The 24109-nt window shown below is 32.9% G+C and overlaps 1 protein-coding gene across 7 annotated transcripts in view; it reads right to left on the reverse strand.

Moving 5' to 3' along the window:
* LOC143079718 (importin-4-like) overlaps positions 1 to 24109 on the reverse strand; it is a 343997-nt gene that overhangs the window by 107139 nt on the left and 212749 nt on the right. For all 7 annotated transcript variants that reach the window (XM_076255254.1, XM_076255258.1, XM_076255257.1 and 4 more), the window contains 3 exons: positions 17373 to 17511; positions 9598 to 9714; positions 343 to 459 (listed from right to left, as the gene is read on the reverse strand). In XM_076255254.1, the coding sequence (XP_076111369.1) occupies positions 343 to 459; positions 9598 to 9714; positions 17373 to 17511 (373 nt within the window). The remainder of the gene's footprint in view (positions 1 to 342; positions 460 to 9597; positions 9715 to 17372; positions 17512 to 24109) is intronic.

The raw sequence follows: 24109 nt of genomic DNA on the forward strand, positions 1-24109 counted from the left end.
GTGGTGTGGAAACTTGTGTAATACAATTCCAGGCAATTATATACACTGTTCCACAAGTTATTGTCTGGACACTAGTAAAATGCTTATTTGGAACACTTTTGTACCCCTTATTCCTAAACCAAAGGGACCATAACACCCAAAATAAATCAAAACCTTCCCTTTTGTGGTTTCAAACATTGTGTTTAAATTTCAAAGAATTATACTTACTTATACTTAAGTTATTGGCAAATTTCTAATTACGCTAAAATTATTGGCAAATTTCGAATTATACTTTTAAAGTCTCCTGAAAATAACATGTGAATAAATTATGGCAAATGAAATACAGATGTTAATTGAACTCACCTAACACTTGTATCTGCAATTTCCTTACACTTTCCTCATCACCAGCAGTTAAGTATACCTTAAACAGTTCTATAATTTCATGAAAGTATGGTTTCAATAATGTTTTTGCTGCATTAGCTACAAAAAATACAACAGTTACATCATTTTCATAGTTGCAATTTGATAAAAATTAAAACAAAAACTAGAGGCTCTAAAGAGGCTGTGTCGCTCACCTTGGTTTATGTGAATATTAAACAAAAGAAGCAGATAGATTCATGACAAAATTGTGTTTTGGTGATGGTGATGTGTTTGTACATCTTACTTTACTGATAGTCTTGCTGCCTACAATTATCTCTATCTATAATGAACTTGGCCCAGTAGTTTCAGTGGAAAATATTAGTAAAAATTTACAAATTTTATGAAAATTGTTAAAAATATACTATAAAGGACAATAACTCCTTAGGGGGTCAATTGACCATTTCAGTCATGTTGCCTTATTTGTAAATCTTACTTTTCTGAACATTATTGCTGTTTACAGGTGATCTCTATCTATAATAGTAATCAAGATAATAACCAATAAAAACCGCAACATTTCCTTAAAAATTACTAATTTAGGGGCAGCAACCCAACAACGGGTTGGTCGATTCATCTGAAAATTACAGGGTAGATAGATCTTCACCTGATAAACAATTTTACCCATGTCAGATTTGCTCTAAATGCTTTGGTTTTTGAGTTATAAGCCAAAAACTGCATTTTACCCCTATGTTCTATTTTTAGCCGTGGCGGCCATCTTGGTTGGATGACCGGGTCACCGGACAAATTTTTTAAACTAGATACCCCAATGATGATTGTGGCCAAGTTTGAATTAATCTGGCCCAGTAGTTTCAGTGGAGAAGATTTTTGTAAAAGATTACTAAGATTTACGAAAAACTGTTGAAAATTTACTATAAAGGGCAATAACTACTAAAGGGGTCAACTGGCCATTTCGGTCATGTTGACTTACTTGTAAATCTTACTTTGCTGAACATTTTTGCTGTTTACAGTTTATCTCTATCTATGATAATATTCAAGATAAACCAAAACAGTAAAATTTCCATAAAATTACCAATTCAGGGGCAGCAACCCAACAACGGGTTGTCCGATTCATCTGAAAATATCAGGGCAGATAGATCTTGAACAGATGAACAATTTAACCCCAGTCAGATTTGCTCTAAATGCTTTGGTTTTTGAGTTATAAGCCAAAAACCGCAATTTACACCTATGTTCTTTTTTTAGCAATGGCGGCCATCTTAGTTGGTTGACCGGGTTACCGGATACATTTTATAATCTAGATACCCAAATGATGATTGTGGGCAAGTTTGGTAAAATTTGGTCTGGTAGTTTCAGAGGAGAAGATTTTTGTAAAAGTTAATGACGACGGACGCAGGATGACGACGACGTCGGACGCCAAGTGATGGGAAAAGCTCACTTGGCCCTTTGGGCCAGGTGAGTTGAAAACTAAAGGCTCTAAAGAGCCGGTGTAGCTCACCCTGGTCTTGGTACATATAAAACAAAGGACACAGATGGATTCATGACAAAATTGTGTTTTGGTAATGGTGATGTGTTTGAAGTTTTTACTTTACTGAACGTTCTTGCTACTAACAATTATCTCTATCTATAATTAACTTGGCCCTTTAGTAACAGAGGTAAATAGTTTGTAAAAATTAACAAAAATTTATGAAAATTGTTAAAAATTGACTATAAAGGGCAATAACTTCTTAAGGGGTCAACTGACCATTTTGATCATGTTGACTTATTTGTAGATCTTACTTTGCTGAACATTATTACTGTTTACAGTTTATCTCTATTTATAAAAATATTCAAGATAATAACCAACCAGATGCTCCCCAGGGCGTAGCTTTATACGACCGCAGAGGTTGAACCCTGAACGGTTGGGGCAAGTATGGACACAACATTCAAGCTGGATTCAGCTCTAAATTTGGATTGTGATTAAATAGTTGACACAGCATAGGTTTCTGACACAGAATGAATGTGTTTAATGAACTTAAAATTTTTGTTTTCTCTTAGAGCAATTCACTATGCTGTTGAATATTATTCCTCTCAAAAAAATGTTTGAAGAAATTTTCTTTTTTATTTATGAAATTTCAAATGAGAAAAATTGAACCCAATTTTTTTAATCACATCCCCCTTTCCCTTATTCCAAAACTAATCTCAATTAAAATTTCTAATGGAGTTTGCAAAAATAACTACTCATTTAAATACATCATAAAATATTAAGATGTAAAAAAAACTGCTTGTTATCACTGAATGGTAAAGATTATTTTAATTTATCAGTTGGTAGTAAAAAGTGAATATACATTGTATATTGTGTATAACAAAGATTTAAGTTGATTCTGGACAAAGAAAGATAACTCCAATTAAAAAAAAATCTTGCTATTGCACAATATTTTGCAATTAGATATTTCTTGCTTACTATTCTGGACAAAGAAAGATAACTCTAATTAAAAAAAAAATTGCTATTTCACAATATTGTGCAATTAGATATTTCTTGCCATTGCGCAATACTGTGCAATTGAAAAGACTTGCTATTGCACAATACTTAATATAATAATTTTAGATCCTGATTTGGACCAACTTGAAAACTGGGCCCATAATAAAAAATCTAAGTACATTTTTGGATTCAGCATATCAAAGAACCCCAAGATTTCAATTTTTGTTAAAATCAGACTAAGTTTAATTTTGGACCCTTTGGACTTTAGTGTAGACCAATTTGAAAACAGGACCAAAAATGAAGAATCTACATACACAATTAGATTTGGTATATCAAAGAACCCCATTTATTCAATTTTTGATGAAATCAAACAAAGTTTAATTTTGGACCCCGATTTGGACCAACTTGAAAACTGGGCCAATAATCAAGAATCTAAGTACATTTTTAGATTCAGCATATCAATGAACCTAACTGATTCATTTTTTGTCAAAATCAAACTAAGTTTAATTTTGGACCCTTTGGACCTTAATGTAGACCAATTTGAAAACGGGACCAAAAGTTAAGAATCTACATACACAGTCATGACAGTTAGATTCGGCATATCAAAGAACCCCAATTATTCAATTTGGATGAAATCAAACAAAGTTTAATTTTGGACCCTTTGGGCCCCTTATTCTGTTGGGACCAAAACTCCCAAAATCAATACCAACCTTCCTTTTATGGTCATAAACCTTGTGTTTAAATTTCATAGATTTCTATTTACTTATACTAACGTTATGGTGCGAAAACCAAGAAAAATGCTTATTTGGGTCCCTTTTTGGCCCCTAATTCCTAAACTGTTGGGACCTAAACTCCCAAAATCAATACCAACCTTCCTTTTGTAGTCATTAACATTGTGTTTAAATTTCATTGATTTCTATTTACTTAAACTAAAGTTATTGTGCAAAAACCAAGAATAATGCTTATTTGGGCCCTTTTTTGGCCCCTAATTCCTAAACTGTTGAAACCAAAACTCCCAAAATCAATCCCAACCGTTCTTTTGTGGTCATAAACCTTGTGTCAAAATTTCATAGATTTCTATTAACTTAAACTAAAGTTATAGTGCGAAAACCAAGAAAATGCTTATTTGGGCCCTTTTTGGCCCCTAATTCCTAAAATGTTGGGACCAAAACTCCCAAAATCAATAGCAACCTTCCTTTTGTGATCATAAACCTTGTGTTAAAATTTCATAGATTTCCATTCACTTTTACTAAAGTTAGAGTGCGAAAAAGTATTCGGACGACGACGATGACGACGACGACGACGACGACGCCAACGTGATAGCAATATACGACGAAAAATTTTTCAAATTTTGCGGTCGTATAAAAACGGTAAAATTTCCTTAAAAATGACCAATTAAGGGGCAGCAATCCAACAACCAGTTGTCTGATTCGTCTGAAAATTTATGGGCAGATAGATCTTGACTTGATTAACAATTTAATTCAGTCAGATTTGTTCTAAATGCTTTGTTTTAGAGTTATAGGCCAAAATCTACATTTTACCCCCTATGTTCTATTTTTAGCCATGGTGGCCATCTTGGTTGCTTATTAATTAAGAAATCTAGATTATAGCTTGATAAAAGATATGAAAACACCTTTAGAGTTGTTTGTTATACCCTTAAGAATGCTAAAAAAGCAAGAATCAATACATTCTGATGAATAGAAGTGGTAAAGTTATAATTTTGTATCAATTTTTATTGATATTTCTGCCTTTTTTGCAAGAGTTATCTCCCTTTTCAAAGCAAATTTCCATAGGAATTTTAAATAGTGATTTTTTTTAGTCTTCCTCTAGTTAGATTTTATGGGACTTTTTTCTGTGTATATTTGGGTATAATGCTAAAGATTAAAACTTAAAAATCTTCTGTTGCAATTACTTTCGGGTTAGGGTCAAATTTATGCTAGATTGACTGGACTAATATGTATTTCATGAATTAAATTGAATGGTATTAAACTGTCTGTGTTGAAAGTCGTGAATAACATCATTGATCAAACTGTTATTTTTTTTTTCTCATAAATATTCATATTTAATCTGATTTATTTGATTTATCTTATAAGCTATTGTAACAGCAGTCCAATTTAAGGGAAAATACTTTGATAACTATGATCATTTTATCTTGTTTATCTATTTAAAACTAATTATTTAATTATATTATTTACATAAAAAAGAAAACTGTACTGAATTTTGACATTGTTAGAACGTGAGGGCATTCTGATGTATTGCTGTCGCCTAGATTTCAATTAGGTAATTTTCGTGTTGGGTTTGTAACCGATCTATAAACATGATAAATATGCAAACATTAAGAGTGCAAAATAAAATTCCTTATCGTTTGTTATAAATACATATCTTCAATGAATATTGATAAAAATATTTTTGTTTAGAACAAAAATTAATACATGAAAATATTTTGTCGTTAGATATATGTATTTCAGTTATAATCATTGATGAGCTATGCACACGTACCAAAAAATTGTGTTAACGCATGCGAAGGAATAACCCAAGAATGATTTGTGGCATTCCCCCATGCAGAGTTATCAGTCCTTGCTCTGCATGGAAGATTGGTTTTGCGGGAAGAGAAGAATGCCTACTCAAGTCCAATCTGTTAGAAAAATCGAATTTGTACAGAAGAGTATCCACCATGCATTTACACTGCACTACTATTAGAATAGTAGAATAGAATGAATGAAAATTATATATACATGTACTGTTATCTTAATATAATAATATAACAACAAACCAGTGTATACTGATTTGTATCACTAGAATATAATTTTTGACACCTAAATTTTCATACCAAACATAGGGAAAGGAAGTACAGTCAAGTAAACTATAAGGGGGCAAATCCAACCTCCGAAAATAACAGACAGGCATAATACCAAGTTTCGGTCTTATTAACAAGAGGCTCTCAAGAGCCTGAATCGCTCACCTGGTAAACAATGCCTTCGGCCATGTTTTTTTTAACGAAATAGAAAATAAAACACAAACTTTATTTTATACATCATTCAAATGAAGTTTGGTTGAATAGAAGTTTTAGAGGAGAAGATTTTTTAAAGTTAGCAAATATGATGAACAAATTGTGAAAAATTGTCATTAAAGGACAATAACCCCTTAAGGGGTCAATTGACAATTTTGGTCATATTAACTTATTTGTAGATCTTACTTTGCTGATCATTTTTGCTGTTTACAGTTTATCTTTATCTACATGATCTATAATAATATTCAAGACAATGACCAAAAACTGCAAAATTTCCTTAAAATTACCAATTAAGTGGCAGCAACCCAACAATGGGTTGTCGGATTCATCTGAAAATTTCAGGGCTGATAGATCTTCACCCAATGAACATTTTTACCCCATGTCAGATTTGCTTTAAATGCATTAGTTTTTGAGATATATGCCAAAAACTGCATTTGACCCCTATGTTCTATTTTAAGTAACAGCGGCCATTTTGGTTGGTTGGCCAGGTCATCGGACACAATTTTCAAACTACATACCCCAATGATGATTGTGGCCAAGTTAAGTTCAATTTGGCCCAGTAGTTTCAGAGGAGAAGATTTTTGTACAATAAGATTTATGAAAAATGGTTAAAAATTGACTATAAAGGGCAATAACTCCTAAAGGGGTCAACTGACCATTTCAGTCATGTTGACTTATTTTTAGGTCTTACTTTGCTGAACATTTTTGCTTTTTACAGTTTATCTTTACCTAAAATTTCCAATTCAGGGGCAGCAACCCAACAACGGGTTGTCCGATTCATCTGAAAATTTTAGGGCAGATAGATCTTGACCTGATAATCAATTTTACCCCATATCAGATTTGCTCTAAATGCTTCGGTTTTTGAGTTATAAGCCAAAAACTGCATTTGACCCCTATGTTCTATTTTTAGCAATGGCGACCAGTTTTGTTGATAGATCAAAACTTCGGATACAATTTATAAACTAAATACCCTAAGGAACATTCAGTTAAAGTTTGGAAGTATTTGGCCTAGTAGTTTCAGAGGAGAAGATTCTTGAAATAGTTTACGACGACAGACAACGACAGACGACGGACGACGACGGACGCCAAGTGATGGCATAAGCTCACTTGGCCCTTCGGGCCATGTGAGCTAAAAACCATACCTTAACTTCCAAGGAGTTTGAGTTCATTTGCAGTGAAGTAAATAACTATTTGCTAAAAAGGTCATTTATTCAAACATACCATAAAATCATAATATTCTGTATTATATAATCAAATATGCAATTTATGCAATAAATCCAAATCTGAATAAATGACAAAAAATTAGCAAAGGTGGCGAATAAAAACCGCCAGTATAAAGAATACAATATGTTACACAATAAGAAAAAAAATCAAAGAGCTGAATAGCTCTGAGGGGAAAGACGGCCCTTGTTTCTATTTCATTTTTTTGGGGTGGGGGTTGGAGGAGGGGGTATCTTTTATTCTTTTCAGTTTTAAATTTCCATTGATAAAGTTCCCAGTTATATCTCTCATCACAGGGATACAGGTACTAATAAAAATAACAATATGATTGATGTAAACTGTGTGAAGCTTGTTTCCAAATCCTACATTTTGAAATATTTGTAAAATTTCATGAATAAATAGGTTTAAACTACAAAATGCAACATTTGTAATTTTTTGTAACTATTACAATGATTGTGTTGGTACGCAAAATTTAGTTTTAATGAAAGACTACTTATCATATACTAAATGTCAATTTTAAGTGTTTATTTTAGTGGATAATTAGCTCATAAATTGGGGTGCTCCTGAATTGGAGGAAGATTCTCAAAACAGAGTTTTACAGAAAAAAATGGAAAAGATCGTTTCTCTCCACGATCTCATGTAGCCCCTCGGACTTCCTGTTTACTTTGAAAGTTGTTGACCTACAAATTAAAGTATTGCATGTTGATGTTTAAATCATCTACAGCAAACATCATTATGTTTAAATTCAACAAATACTATTTTTTAATAAGTGCACAATCTTTGAGAATGATTTAAATAACCAGTGAAAGATATCCCTGCTTATGCGTAGTGTGGCATTCCAACAATGACGTCACTATAAAATATAATGTAGGTTGGATATATTTAGAATATCTCGTCATACTGATTTTTCCGCATTGTAAAAGAAACGTAAATAGTGTAAAGGAGAGCTCGATATACGATAATTTCGAGAGAAACAGAAGGGAAATGTGTAAAAAAGTGTTTAAAGTCAATTTATTCATTTGTGTCTCCCCATCTCATCATTCTTAGTAAGATTTGTTGGGGGTTTTCCACACTATAAAAACAAAATGAATGATGTGAGGGAATGTCACTCTGGTCAACCCCATTTGGGATTGACGGCTTGAAGCCGTCTTCCCCAAAAACAACAACAAATAAACCCAAAACATAAACATGTGCTAAAACAATATTTTAAAGGTGTGGGAGGGTGGGTTAACAGAATTGGTTTTTTCTCTTGAAATCACAAAATGGCGTCTAGCAGCTTTCAAAATGAAATCGTAAAAGACCAAGCGTCCCCTCACATGCAATGGTGCTATCATGTGCGGTTTCCTGATTGGTCACTCTAATTATAATTAGCCAATTGCGACTAGTATATACCATGATCATGAGATGACCATGTTGACCTTGACTGCATTTGATTAAGAATTGCATAATACATAGACAGTGGCTATGGAAAGTTCCCAGTTTCATATTACGATATTGATAAGGGGTTACCCACTGTGATGATAAGATTAACAAGAGAACTCAAATTTACTGCCAAAAATCCTTTTACTTACAATAAAATTAATTTTTTACTACATTGAGGTTGAATTTATTCATCCTCCACGCACGAACTTGTCTCAGAAAAAAAGATATCTCTGTATATTAACCTCAGTTTCAGGTATAGAGATGTGATTTTTTTCTGAGACAAGTGCATTTGACCATCCACAAGAACTTGCGGTCCTCCGATGTTCAGTGCTTCAGTACTTTGCTTATGAACTGTGGTACCACAATGTATCTAAGAAACCTTATATTATAAAAGAACATTATCAAATTCAAATATCCCATAATTGTATATGTTTCAACATTCACTCAAGAATATTATGGATTGTCTTTCTTTTCCTATTTAATGATAAAACACAGTATTAGCTAAAGGAATTCAAAAGTATAGGTGACAGGTTTACTGAGGAGAGAGTGCAGAGTGTAGGGTAAGAAATAAGCAATGCAGACAGTCCCAAGGAAAGGTTAAAATGTTTCTTATCAAAGATTAAAGATTTCTATATATAGGCTGATGAACTTCTTATAGGTCAAATTGTGCAGAAGTATGATTTTCATCAGGTTGCTATACACCTGATTTCCAAGTTTATATAAACAAGAAGATGTGCCACTGAGACAATTTTCTGCCATATTTCCACAGAATATTAGGCTTAAATATTGTCATCTTCAGTAAAATCTCTTCTTATTGATTGATTGATTTTTTGTGTTTAACACCTCTATTAAACTATTTGCCTTTTCTTGGAAACCAAATTTTATTTGTAAATGATGCCAGAGTGTCTACAGAGAACCTGGTTATAATGACCTTTGACAGAAGAATTGGCAATCCTAGTCAATTAAGATTGGAGACAGTTGTTAGTCTGTTTTGTCTAACAAATACTTTCGCAACACTTTTGTCAAAAACTACTGAACTTTCTGACTTCTTATTTGGTCAGCTGCTCTACAGTGATGTATTGCAATGTGTCCTCCAGTCAAACAAAACAGTTAGTGTAATTAATTAATTTACCTGTAGCACCTATAGCACTGATAGCTAACTGTTTCTGCTTAACAGAGGTTGTAGGAATCTTCAGTACTTCAAGCAAATGTTCCATCAATGGTTGTAAATATGGCTCTATTCCATTTCCTACAATGATTTTTTATTTGAAACATTTTTATGCTTTTATACATTTGGAACATTTTTATTACTTTTATATCAATCCAATTGTTAAAACTGTTCACCAAACAGATTGGTTGGAGGCTAAACTATGTTTACAAATAACCTCAACAAGAGGCTGTCAGATTGACAGCAAACTCGATTTTTTAACATTTATTTTTGTCCTGGCATTTATCAATATCACAAGGATCTTTTTCCTGTAAGCTTTGAAAACCAATGTTAATTAATAAATGACTGTAATATGTTTTCTGTCTAAACACTGAAAAACTTGGATACACTGTTCAGAGACGGATCTTAAGTTAAATGAGATAATCATTAATATCAAACTTGACCTCTACTTTAGCATCAGTCACACCATATTTAAATTTGACAAGCTTGATTTAAACAGTTAATGAGTTACAGCAGGGTCACGTTAACAGCTATAATAACTGAACGGTGAAAGTGTAAATTGTCAAGGAACTTGACCTTCATTATGTCATCAGAAACAATATATTAAAATTTAACCAGGTGCTCCGCAGGTCGCAGCTTTATACGACCCCAGTGGTCGAACCCTGAACAGTTGGGGCAAATTTGGTCACAATATTCAAGCTTGATACTGTCTGAATTTTGATTGTGATAAAATTTTTGACATAATATAGGTTTTTGCCACAAAATTAATGTGGTTCAAGATCTAACACATCTACTGCACAATACTGTGCAATTTAATATTTCTTATTGAATGAAATTTGAAAAATGTTGAAAAAAAAAAAAATCCCTTAAAAAAATGGTAAACTGAGATCCCCCCCCCCCAAAATTATTGAAACCCCCCCCCTTTGGAGAAATAACCCTTAAACTCAATCCCATGCTTTCCTTTGTAATATTGAACCTTGTAGTACGATTTCAGAGAGATCCATACACTTAAACACAAGTTATTGTCATGATTGTTTGGAAACTAGAAACATGCTTCTTTTTGGCCCTTTTTTGGCCCTTAATTCCTACATATTTTGAGCAATTAACCCAAACTTAATCTCAGCCTCCCCTTTGTTATATGGTACATTGTGGTACAATTTCAGAGAGATCCATGCAATTACACACAAGCTTTAAACTTTGGCCCCATAACCCCTTAAATGAATCCAAACGTTTTACTTGTGATTTTAAACATTACAGTATACTTTCAGAGCAATTGAAATACTGGTAAACAAGTCACTATCCTGAAACTAGAAAAAATGCTTGTTTTGGCCCCTTTTGGGCCCCTAATTCCTAAACGGTTCAGACCATCATCCCCAAAATAAATCTCAACCTTTCTTTTGTGGTATTGAACCTTTTGAAAAAATGTCATTAAGATCTATTCACTTCAACTAAAGTTATCCGAAAACAAAAGTGTCTTCGGACGACGACGACGCAGACGACGCTGACGACGCAGACGACGACATCATACCATTATACGAACCCAAAAATGCACTGACACTCTTTGGCAGCCATCTGCCCACCATAGATCCACAAATGAATAAAAGAATTTTGATTCATAAATCTGGTTAATAAAAAGTGCAATCAATAAAAAGAAGTCCTAGATCATTTAGTAGTGGAAAGTGTATTCTTTGCTTTTTGTTTAATTCTATTATGTCTATTATTAAATTGACAGACATAACACAGTCCTAATGCACAAATCAACAGGTTTTGTTGAACTATGATATGTCTAGGAAATAAAGGGATGAAAATAGCTCATATGTTAATTAACATTGATATTTTCATTTGATTTGAAATTATGTAGGTTCATGATTTTAAGAAAAAAAAAAACACGAGATGCTCCGCAGAGCGCAGCGTGATACGACCATAGAGGTCGAACCCTGAACAGTTGGGGCAAGTATGAACACAACATTCAAACTTGATACAGCTCTGAATTTGGATTGTGATTAAATAGTTGACACAGGATGAATGAGGTCTAAAAACGTAAAAAAATAAATTGGACATTTACCTATTATGGTCCAATATCCAAAATCTTAATACATGGTTAGATTCAGCATATCAAAGAACCCCAAGAATTCAATTTTTGATGAAACCAAATAAAGTTCAAATTTGGACCCTTTATAACTCAATGTGGACCAATTTGATAAAGGGGCCCAAATATCAAAAATATAAGTACATGTTTAGATTCATCAGATCAAAGAACCCCAAGAATTCAATTTTTGTAAAAATCAAAGTATAATTTTGGACTCATTGGACCTTAATGTAGACCAATTTGAAAACGGGACCAAAAATTAAGAAACTTAATACACGGTTAGAATTGGCATATCAAAGAACCCTAATAACTCAATTTTTGATGAAAACAAAGTTTAATTTTTGACCTTTTTGGCCCCTAATTCCTAAACTCCTGGGACCAAAACTCCCAAAATCCATCCTAACCTTCATTTTGTGGTCATAAACCTTGTGTTTAAATTTCATTGATATCTATTTACTAATACTAAAGTTTAAGTGTGAAAACCAAAAAAAATGCTTATTTGTGCTCCTTTTTGGCCACAAATTCCTAAACTGTTGGGACCAAAACCCCCAAAATCATTCCAAACCTTCCTTTAGTGGTTATAAACCTGTGTTAAAAAAATTTTGATTTCTATTCACTTATACTTAAGTTATTATCCTAAAATTATCTGTCTTCGGACGACACTAATGACTACGAGGATGATACCAATATATGACCGAAATTTTTATAATTTTTGTGGTCATATAAAAAATAGCAAACAAGAACATTTTATTTCATTTAGTGCAAAATCTAAGAATGTCCATTCATTCTAGGTGGGTGAATTATCTTTTTGAAAAAATGTCACTTGCTAAATAAATGATTGTTTAGTAATTATATATATATACATATATATAAATGTCTAAGAATATAACTTACACACGCTAATTAATACATTAAAAAGTTCTATTAGATTTTAAATAGAAATACGCAATATTTCGCTAATCAAATTAGCTTCATCAGGCGTGTGCATCTCTCAAGGTGAAATTGAATGCATGACAAACAAATATTTTTGTAGCTTAATCTATACAAGATTTGAGGGAATGTGTAACATATTTATTGATGTTGCATAAAATATGTTTGTAGCTACAACTACATAAAGTTGGAATAAAAGTTTAACACATTTATAGATGTTCGATTAATTGTATGAATTTCTATAAATTAATTTGTATGATTTCAAGATAATTAAGGTTTTGATTTGCTTTTAAATCTTTTTTCGTCTCTCTCATTGAGTCCATCAGTTTCAAGAGTTCGTAACTGGTGCATCCAAAATCTCTCTCTCTTTTGTCTTCCTTGTGTATCCCAATTTTGATTTTTCTCAATGATTTGAAATGTGACGTTTTCAAAATCATGTCCTGCTCTTAAAAGGTGTCTTGTAATTGGGCAGTTTCTTTTTTTTTTTTGTATAAAATGACCGATGGTTATTTAGTCGGATGTTAAATGTGTTACGGCCAGAAATCGCCTTTAAATTGTGGCCAACAAAAGACACAAATCAATAATAAAATTGAACAATATTTATTATACAAAAGTTTACAAGAAGTATTACACAAATATTACTGTCAACTTAACTGTCAAAATATGAGTCCAATCTTTTATCTTTATCTGTATCCGGATATCTTTCGGAATCCAATCTGAATATTACGGTCACAATCCAGTATGATGTTGTTTGTAGAATAAAAGTGTCAATCCAAATGCTATGAATATTAATGTCTATCGATGTCTAAGTCTAGGTCTAAGTCCAAGTCCAAGAGTGAGTCTTTAACTTTAGCATCTGTATATATATAGTTGTCATTGAAGATTCTAGAACAGTCTATAATGGAACATCCTAGAAAGTTGCAACAGAAGTTTCTAGTAAAATGTAGAAGTTTATACAACGCATCTTTTATTAGGATCATTCTGGAAAGTTCCAATCATTCTGTAATTGTTCCAGTGATTTCTAAACTGCACAGTTCTAAAATTATTCTGTAAACAACTATCAGGCCACACAACACAAATCAGGCCAACATAAATAAATGCAATACTTACAATATCATAACAAATGGTGATTCTGTTTCACCAACATATTGGTATTTGCAAGTTCCACACGTAAGAACATAAATGCAATTTTGCGTATTGCAATTTGATGTTATAAATATGTTGTATTTTGTCTTTGTGACTGTGCTGACGAATTGGGTTTCGATGTTGGCGACTTTGCAGCACTTACAATTGCCCCTTCTGCATGGTTTATAACCTCCGATTGTTGATATCTCCTGTTTAGATACTTTGGATGTTACTAGAATATCTTTGAGGTTTTGGGGTCTGAGGTAAGCCATAACGGGAGGTGATGGAAAAATCTCTTTTAAGGAAGGATCATTTTCAATAAGACGCTAGTGTTTGTGGACAATTGATGAAAGATTTGTCAGGTCAGCATGAAAGCTAACAACAAACGGGATTTTATTTGTCTGGGCCGTCTTTTCTTTGTATTCAAGTAGGTTTGTTCGGTCTTTTTCTTTTGCTTTACCGAAAGCTTCTGAAATATTTTTGTTCTTATAACCTCTTGATTTAAGTTGCTGTCTGAGTTGCCCCAAACGATGGTTTAATTTTGATTCCAATGAACAAATCCGTTTGAACCTGATGGCTTGGCTGTACGGAATGCTCCGGGAGAAGTGTTTCGGTTGACAACTCTTCGGAGACAGAAATTGGTGTTTATCAGTTTTTTGGTGTGAAGGTCGATTGTCATGACTCCGTTTTCTAAAGTTATGGTGGTGTCGAGAAACGTAATTTTCTCATTTGAAACTTCAGATGTGAACTTTATCGATTGATGAAAGTTGTTACAGAAATCGAAAAATTCTTGCAGACGTTCTGCAGTTTCGTTCCATTTGATGTCAATGTCATCAATATAACAGAGCCAAGACAAGGGTTTGTATGGTACATTCGAAAGGATGCGTTCTTCGAGACTCCGCATGAAAATGTTGGCAAAAGAAGGTGCCATTTTGGTTCCCCTACTCCAGAGATGGCTCCGATTACTTTCAATGTAATTGATTAAATTAAATTACTTTGTCATTTGTACGATTAAATTAAATTAATGATTACATCATTTCTAAAAGTATCTGATTAAATTAATGATTACTTTGGCAAAGTAATCATGATTACATCTGATTACAATGAATTTAAATTTAAAAAAAACAACATTTTGAATGAGTTGAGTGAATAAACCTTTAATTTGAGAAGGGATTTTATTTAATATACGGTATAAAATAATAACTTCAAACTTCATCTATACCTTAAAACATTGTGTCACTGGCTATGACTCATTACACTTTATCATTATTGATTTCTGAATTATTTTGACTTCAATTTAATAAAGGTTTATTATAAAAGAGTTTGGTGTTTGTTTTCTGATCTCTTCCAGACTTTTTATGTATTTCAAGTTAAAATATTGATGAAATAAAGTGACCAGTTAAAAACTATGTAAAATTTTTAAACAAAATATAAGTACTTAAAATCATTGCGTTTAACTTGTCCAAATACATACCAAAATTTGTTAAATTTAAACAATATATTTGTGGGCCCATATTTGTACAACTTTAGATTTAGTTTGGGCTAATTAGATAATTTTTCACAAATATGATTTATCTTTTATTTTATCTATTGCCCTACAGGTAACACAACTGGTAATTGCAATAAAAACAAACCTTAATTGGTCTGCTACCTGTCAATTGAAAGTTGACAAAAATCACAATATTAACAAGAGATTATAATTCAGGGGTTAAAGAAATTTTGAATGTAATAGTCATAATCAAATATATATGTACATCTTTAAATTGTGAATATATGTACAATACTTAGGCTAATGATGACTTTTTCAATTCTGTAACCGTTTGCTTTTTACTGACAAAGTATACAAATCAATTAACATGCTTAAAGTAAACAAAACTATTTTAACATGTTAAAAATTTATTAATTATGAATAACAAAAAAGTTCATTTATTGACCATCAGCACATTTTTAGATTCTTTTTCATTGTAATCAGAATGTAATCAAAAAGTAATCAGGATTACAGGGTATTTTGAAAAGTAATTCATTAAATTAAATTACATATAATCAGATTTTTGGCTGATTAATGATTACAATGATTACTTGAAAAATTGTAATCAATTACAGCTGATTAATGATTACAATTACCCCAAGTCTGACTGGTACCGTCAACCTGCAAGTAGTGCTGGTCGCTGAATACAAAATTGTTGTTTTCCAGCACTAGTCTCAGCAACTGAACCAGACAGTCTGTTAGGGGATGTTTATCCTTACGATTGTTCCATACTTGTTCACAAGCGACTCTTCCTTCATTTTTGGGAATATTTGTGTATAAAGAAGACACATCCATCGATACCAAAATTGTGTTGTTTGGTAAGGGATTTAATGGATCCATTTTCTTTAATAATCTGTTGTATCTTGAATGTAAGATGGCATTGTTCTAACATGTGGTCTAAGATGGTAATCCACGAATTCAGATATTTTTTCGGGACCAAAAAAAAAAGAATCTACATACACAGTTAGATTCGTCATATCAAAGAACCCCAATTATTCCATTTTTGATGAAATCAAACAAAGTTTAATTTTGGACCCTTTGGGCCCCTTATTCCTAAACTGTTGGGACCAAAACTCCCAAAATCAAACCAAACCTTCCTTTAGTGGTCATAAACCTTGTGTATAAATTTCGTTGATTTCTATTAACTTATACTAAAGTTATGGTGCAAAAACTAAGAATAATGCTTACTTGGGCCTCTTTTTGGCCCCTAATTCCTAAACTGTTCAGACCTCAACTCCCAAAATCAATCCCAATCTTCCTTTTGTGGTCATAAACCTTGTGTATAAATTTCGTTGATTTCTATTTACTTATACTAAAGTTATTGTGCGAAAACCAAGAATAATGCTTATTTGGGCCCTTATTTGGCCCGTAATTCCAAAACTATTTGAACTAAAACTCCCAAAATCAATCCCAACCTTCCTTTTGTGGTCATAAACCTTGTGTCAAAATTTCATAGATTTCCATTCACTTTTACTAAAGTTAGAGTGTGAAAACTAAAAGTATTCGGACGACGACGACGACGACGCCAACGTGATACCAATATACGACCAAAAAATTTTCAATTTTTGCGGTCGTATAAAAACCACAAGTACAGATCTTAGAGTACTCGCAGTTACTGATAGCTAGTTCAAAGCCACTTACAACTAATGAACAAAATCATGCGTCTCAGACTAAATTATCAATCAGTACACATCCAACATCCAATGAATTTAGTGTAAAGAGGTCATAAAGAGTCAAAGAAAAACATGACCTTGTGCAATGCATTTTGTAGATACATGAATGTGTGTATATGTATATAACAATAATATTAAGTTTGCTGATAACAAAATCAGTATTAATATCAATAAAAATATATTCAATGATCTAATTACAGTGTTGGATTGGTATTCATTTATCCATTATTGTTTATTTATGCCTAAATATAATACCTTTAACCTTCTGTGTCCACTGATTTCAGTAAAAGAAAAAAGAAAAAAATCAGGAGAGAAGATGACATTTGACCATGAAAATGGAAATAGTGTGATGACATTATCTTATATGATAAATTTTACAATAAAATATTCTTACCTAAGTTTTCACAAAACATTTCCAAAGCATAATAACTTTTGACCAGGCCTTTTGGGTTTTTATCTATTTCATTAGTAGCTCTTCCCAAGTACTGGAATACCAATGGCAATATCTCTGATGCATATTTACTAATGTCAGGCTGTAAGATAAGTGCATGAAACAATATATAATTATTATCTGCTGCATATGAAGGCTCTATTAAAAATTGTTTCTGTACATAGACTACTCATTTTTATGATATATTGCGACCATAGTGTCATGAAGAATCAAGGTTATCTGAGATTATTGTTTGATAGGATAATGATGGAAAACTAAGACTAAGCAACACAAACCCCACCAAAAACTGGAGGTGATCTCAAGTTCTCCAGAAGGGTAAGCAGATCCTGCTCCACATTGGGCACCTGTCATGTTGCTCATGTTATTACAAACCCGATAAATAGTTTTATTCGGTAGGTCATATTCATGAAAAGGGAAGGGTAATGTAGTTACGACATAAGAAACATATCTAATATCATCTTTGAAACGGTTATTCCATAAAGGTCAACAAACTCGTGATGGTGTCCTGAAACTTTACGAAGGGATGATTTCATATTCAACATTTGGAACTCTTGGTTTAAAAGCTTCTTTCAATGAAATCATCATAATAGGAAATACAAGAGCGGGAATATCGTATCAATTGGGAAATAATATACTCCCCGTATGCAGGAGCTGAAGGAATGTTGCTACATAGAAATTGAAAGTTCACAATTGGGAAGCTGAAATCATCTCGTTTTTCATAAAGTTTTGTTTTCAACCCAACTTCATTGTCAATTTCTAGATGTAAGTCAAGACATGAGCCAGACTTAACTGTCTCCTTTATCTCTAGTTCAATGGGATAGATGCTTTCAACATAGTCACCAAATTTTGAATTATTTAGGAAAAGAACATCATCTTTATAGCAGAAAATACAGTCCAAGGATATGGCAAACTTCTTAGTTTTCATCCTAAGAAGTTCCTGTATGAAGTCAGCCTCAAAATAATAAAGAAACAAGCTAACAAAACGAGGGGACAATTGGTTCCCATTGGAATGCCGACAATCTGTTGAAAAACATGTCTTCCAAATGTAACGATACGAGCGCACCCTACATGTTAGTCAACAACTAGTACGTTAAATCACTGTGAAGAAAATTGATATTTTGCATATTGGATGCATGTATATGTGTTAACTTGTCAATTATCAGCAAAAGACAATTATAAAGTAGGTACATAAGACACAAAACAGACAATATATGCAATTATTCTTTTGTTAAACGAACGAGCTATACATTTTGTGAACACGAACTGAAATTGTAATTGGAGACAAGTTTCTGGAAATATAACACAATCAAAGAGCAGAATGCTCTGAGGGATACGATTGCCATATAGTTTTCATTGACACATGTATAGCAGTTCTGCCAATTTTTCATTAAGCAAATTCGTGAGATTTGGCCAAAATAGAAAAGATCAAAGAGGAAAAAAATGATCCAAGGATACTGCTGCAAAAAAGCATGAACATGCGTGAGTCTCACGCATTTTTTGGCAGCCCTGGCCTTGATAGTCCAAATAATTATGACGTCTTGAAAAGCTATTATATTTATTTTTTTTGACGCCTTACTTCGACGTCGAAGTAAGGCTTCAAAGAAAAAAAATTATAATAGCCTTCCAATACGTCATAATTATTTGGACTATGGCCTTGAAGGCATAAAACTTTGCTCAGTGCTTGGAGCACAAAAATCATGCTCGAAACAAGAAATCAAGCAATTTCATTGGTTGATTTTCGAGTATGAGTACAAAAAAACTGACTCGAAAGTTTTATGACCGCAAGGCCTGGTACAGCTGGATAGTATTATTTTCAAAACTAATTCAACTGCACATGCAAAGGTATAAATATAAATCTGAATAGTCACTCAACTTTAAAAATAGCAAATCCCGGATACAAGTGTACGAGCAATGTACTTATTGTGTTTTATTTGTGTGCTATCAATTCCAAGTTTACTTTCCACAGCAGTCACTGAGAGAGAGAGAGAAGGTATTTCACTTCATAGTTCGAGATTACTCTGATGTCCGACGGCTGATTTGCCAAACAAGCTGGGACCGTGGGGGTCTTTTATGCTAGTATACTTAAATTACAAACTTAAATAGTCCCAGTCCCATATATTATATCAAGTATTATTGGATGCCGAATTGAATTTTAAATAGGTGCCGATTTGACTAGATGCCGAATTAACCAGGTGCCGATTTGACTTTTTCTATGGATGCCGATTTCACTTGTACACAGTAATCTTCGGACTAATCACTTCGTATCTTATCACCGTTAATTCTAGGAGGAACCCCATTTCCCAGTCCCATATATTATATCAAATATTATTGGATGCCGAATTGACTTTTAAATAGGTGCCGATTTGACTAGATGCCGATTTAACCAGGTGCCGATTTGACTTGTACCCAGTAATCTCGGACTATTCACTTCGTATCTTATCACCGTTAATTCTAGGAGGTACCCCATTTTTAACTCTTTAATTATTAATTTCCTTTGGGTCAGTTGGCATGAATCCTTCCGTACACACTCCTCTGTTTAAATTCAGATCGTTCTTAATATAATACGACGTTTATCGACATCTAACGAGTTAATTTTTTCTTGACGGGAAAATACTTCTGAAAGGGAGACAACTCGAAACGATAATATGGAAGACTCCATTTCGGCTAAAGGGGTGTTATAGGTAAAACTTCATTGATTTTAATTTAAATGATGCATATGATTTTAAATTATGCAACAACAATATTAAACCCTCAATAGCAGACATAGAAAGAATCCAATGAGTTTCAAATTAATTAATAAGCGGGGAATCCAGAACAACCACTCAATCTGTTACCCCTTGAAATCAAGAAAACTATACGCATGCGCATTAATACATAAACAAACCCGCGACTTGCGATTTGGAACAAGAACGTTTATTTAAATTATGATATGATGAATGAGTCTCAATTTCTTTATGAGAGTACAGTATCAGTTTCATAACGGTAAAATATAGAAAACTCCACTTCAGTTCTTATATGACAGAAATAGAATTATCGGAATTCAAAGAACTCTCGCATTTATCAAAACTGGGGAATTCCCTCTGACGTGTTTCTAAATTTATAAAAACACTAAATATAAATACTGCTTAATTCTGATTTTCCGTGTTGTTAAAAACACGCATATAAGTCAAGGGAAAAATCAAACATGAAGATTATGAGAAGAACATTACAGGAAAGTTGTTTATGTTCAATCCTTTTGCTTGTTTTTACCTTTTAAAGCAAGACAATCATAAGAATCTGAGATGTTGCTGAATGTTTAGAATAAAACGGTTGACGTGAGGGAATGAGCCCTGAGTCAACGGTAAAAGTCTACAGATTGCTTAAAAGCAATCGTATCCCAAAAATATTTAGTTATGGAAAACGTTGAAGTTGAAGCTATTGTGCATACAGAACATACTAACACTCTGCTTAAAAGTACAACAAATCAAGAAAGCGTAATATATCTGAGCTATCTGATATTGACTCTAATTTCGAGAAAATTGAGTATGAAAATACAAAACAGAGAAATTGTTACTTGTATCGATATCGAAAACAACCGCCCTAACATAAATCACGAATCACTCAATGACCTTGACATTAAATCACTTGTCATTGGACTTTCGCTAGAATTGAAGTCCGCGGTCTCTACACTATCCCAACAAATGACAGATTTAGAAAATAGACTTGAAGTAAAGATGACTGAGAAATTAGTTTCGGTGATGGACTGGAAATTCGATATTAAAATAGACAACATTAAGAGCGAAATTAGAACTGAACTTGACACTATGAAAAACAAACTTAACTCTGTGGAAAAAACGTACGCATCTGTGTTAAAATCAAAAAACTTAGATACCATTGATAGAGGGAAAAATTTGATAATTAAAATGTTACCCAATGATAAAAATGAAACACCCACCAATAATTGTTTAAAAACAATGTAATTTCCATGATAAGACTCGGATAGACTTAAGCTAAGAGATGTAAAAGTGGAAACAAAACAAAACCAGGTGTAGTAGTGACAAGATTAAATTTCAAAAAGGACAAAACAATAGTTTTGGAAAACTAGAGGCTCTAAAGAGCCTGTGTCGCTCACCTTGGTCTATGTGAATATTAAACAAAGGAAGCTTATGGATTCATGACAAAATTGTGTTTTGGTGATGGTGATGTGTTTGTACATCTTACTTTACTAAACAGTCTTGCTGCTTACAATTATCTCTATCTGTAATGAACTTGGCCCAGTAGTTTCAGTGGAAAATGTTAATAAAAATTTACAAATTTTATGAAAATTGTTAAAAATTGAATATAAAGGACAATAACTCCTTAGGGGGTCAATTGACCATTTCGGTCATGTTTGACTTATTTGTAAATCTTACTTTGCTGAACATTATTGCTGTTTACAGTTTATCTCTATCTATGATAATATTCAAGATAATAACCAAAAACAGCAAAATTTCCTTAAAATTACCGATTCAGGGGCAAACCCAACAACGGGTTGTCCGATTCATCTGAAAATTTCATGACAGATAGATCTTGACCTGATAAACAATTTCACCCATTGTCAGATTTGCTCTTAATGCTTTGATTTTGAGTTATAAGCCAAAAACTGCATTTTACCCTTATGTTCTATTTTAGCCATGGCGGCCATCTTGGTTGGAATGCAGGGTCACCGGACAAATTTTTTAAACTAAATACCCCAATGATGATTGTGGCCAAGTTTGGTTTAATTTGGCCCAGTAGTTTCAGAGGAGAAGATTTTTGTAAAAGTTAACGACGACGGACGATGGACGCATAATGATGGGCCAGGTAAGCTAAAAATGAACAACTACAAAGTTTTGCAAGGAAAGCTAGTAAAAACTTCCAAAGAAATCATAACCCATACAAAAGATACTAGGAACTAATGCTTGGTGTATGGAATATTAGCGGGTTGTCACAACACTGACAGTGAAAATTATAAATTTAGACATTGTGTTTTAGAACAACTGAACTTTGATATATTCTGTGTGTGTGACTCTTTTTTAGTTGGAAACAACAAATTCGATATAGACGGTTATACATTCTATAGACACAACAAACAGACTAAGCATCATAAAGCAAAGCGTGGCTCGGGTGGAGTTGGAATATTTGTTAAAAGTAGTATTGAAGATCAATATAAAGTTAAAATTTTAGATAAAAGCGTCGAAGGCATTCTTTGGCTAAATTTCAATAATGAACAGGAAACTTTTTGTGTATGTGTAAAAAAAGGCTCAAGCTGCTCAAACGACACAGAACAGTTTTATGCAGATCTTACTAATCAGGTATATATGTATCAGAACATTGAACAAATGTTTATAGTAGGTGATTTCAACTCGAGATGCTCAGCCATTTCAGATTTTATTGAAGGAGTTGATGATGTAACACCAAGAGACGTGATTGATTATAGTTCAAATGCGAATGGTGATTTAATAAATTTCCTAGTCGATTGTAATTTATGCACGCTCAATGGAAGAAAACAAGATTTGACGTGTATATCAAAACGAGGTATATCAGTGGTCGACTTCATAATAACAACCCATAAAAACATTCATATTTGCACTGACTTTGATGTTAAAAGCATGTCTGATATTACCAACGCATTAGAATTACAAGACATGAACCAAATACCTGACCATTCGGTACTTACAGTTTCTTTCAAGAGAGAATCGGCTAATCAACAAGATAAAACACCGCAAGCGTCTTACTCCGATATTCAAAAACTTCCTAGTAAACCAAGATCTCGAAGCATACCAAACGAATTTTTTAAATGACGATACGGTACGAGTAAAAATAGAACAAGTAATTCAAAACATTGAAAATAAGTTAACCGTGAAACAAGACGTCGATGCTGCCTATGGCTGTTTTGTTGAACTTATTTCTGATGGAGTGAAATCAAAGATAGGTGAAAAATCAGAAGGAGATAACCAATACAGGAGGTCAAAAGAAAAATCAAGATACAAACCATACTGGAATGATAATCTCAAATTATTGTGGGATGAAACCTGCGAACACAAAAAAAGTATGGCTGAAATGGAAAGGGTGTGGTTCCAAAAAGAAACGTGTGCGAGAACAATTTCTTACATCGAGAAATGCGTTCGATAAACTTTTGAGGAAAAACGAAGTTATCAAATGCGACAACAGTAAGAGCTTCTTAATCTTTCGACAGAGAACAACACAAGAGACTTTGGGAAGAAAATTGGTCAATTAGGAATAGGGAATGACAGACGTTCTTTAATACCAATGGAAGTATTAACATCGAAGGTAATGTGTGTAAAGATATTAAAACAGTATATGATACATGGAAAAGCAAGTATGATCATTTATTCAATAACTGATTGTAAGTACGAAGAAGACTTTCTATGTACTGTCCAACATCAACCAGAAAATGAAATAACAGATCTTTCAGGAAAGGAATCAGAAATCTTAAATAATGATATTTCGTATGATGACGTTGAGAAGGCTGTTTATCAAGCAAAACTTAATAAAGCCGGTGGGCTCGACCAAATATGTGCCGAAATTCTTCGTAATAACTCGTGTTTGAATATTCTATTCAAGATAATAAAGTATGCATTTGACAATGGAGTTGTGCCTGCGACATGGTACAACATACTCATTAATCAAATATTAAAACCAGACAAAGATTATCGTGA

Source organism: Mytilus galloprovincialis, chromosome 6 (genome assembly GCF_965363235.1).
Source record: "Mytilus galloprovincialis chromosome 6, xbMytGall1.hap1.1, whole genome shotgun sequence".
Taxonomy (NCBI): Eukaryota; Metazoa; Mollusca; class Bivalvia; order Mytilida; family Mytilidae; genus Mytilus; species Mytilus galloprovincialis.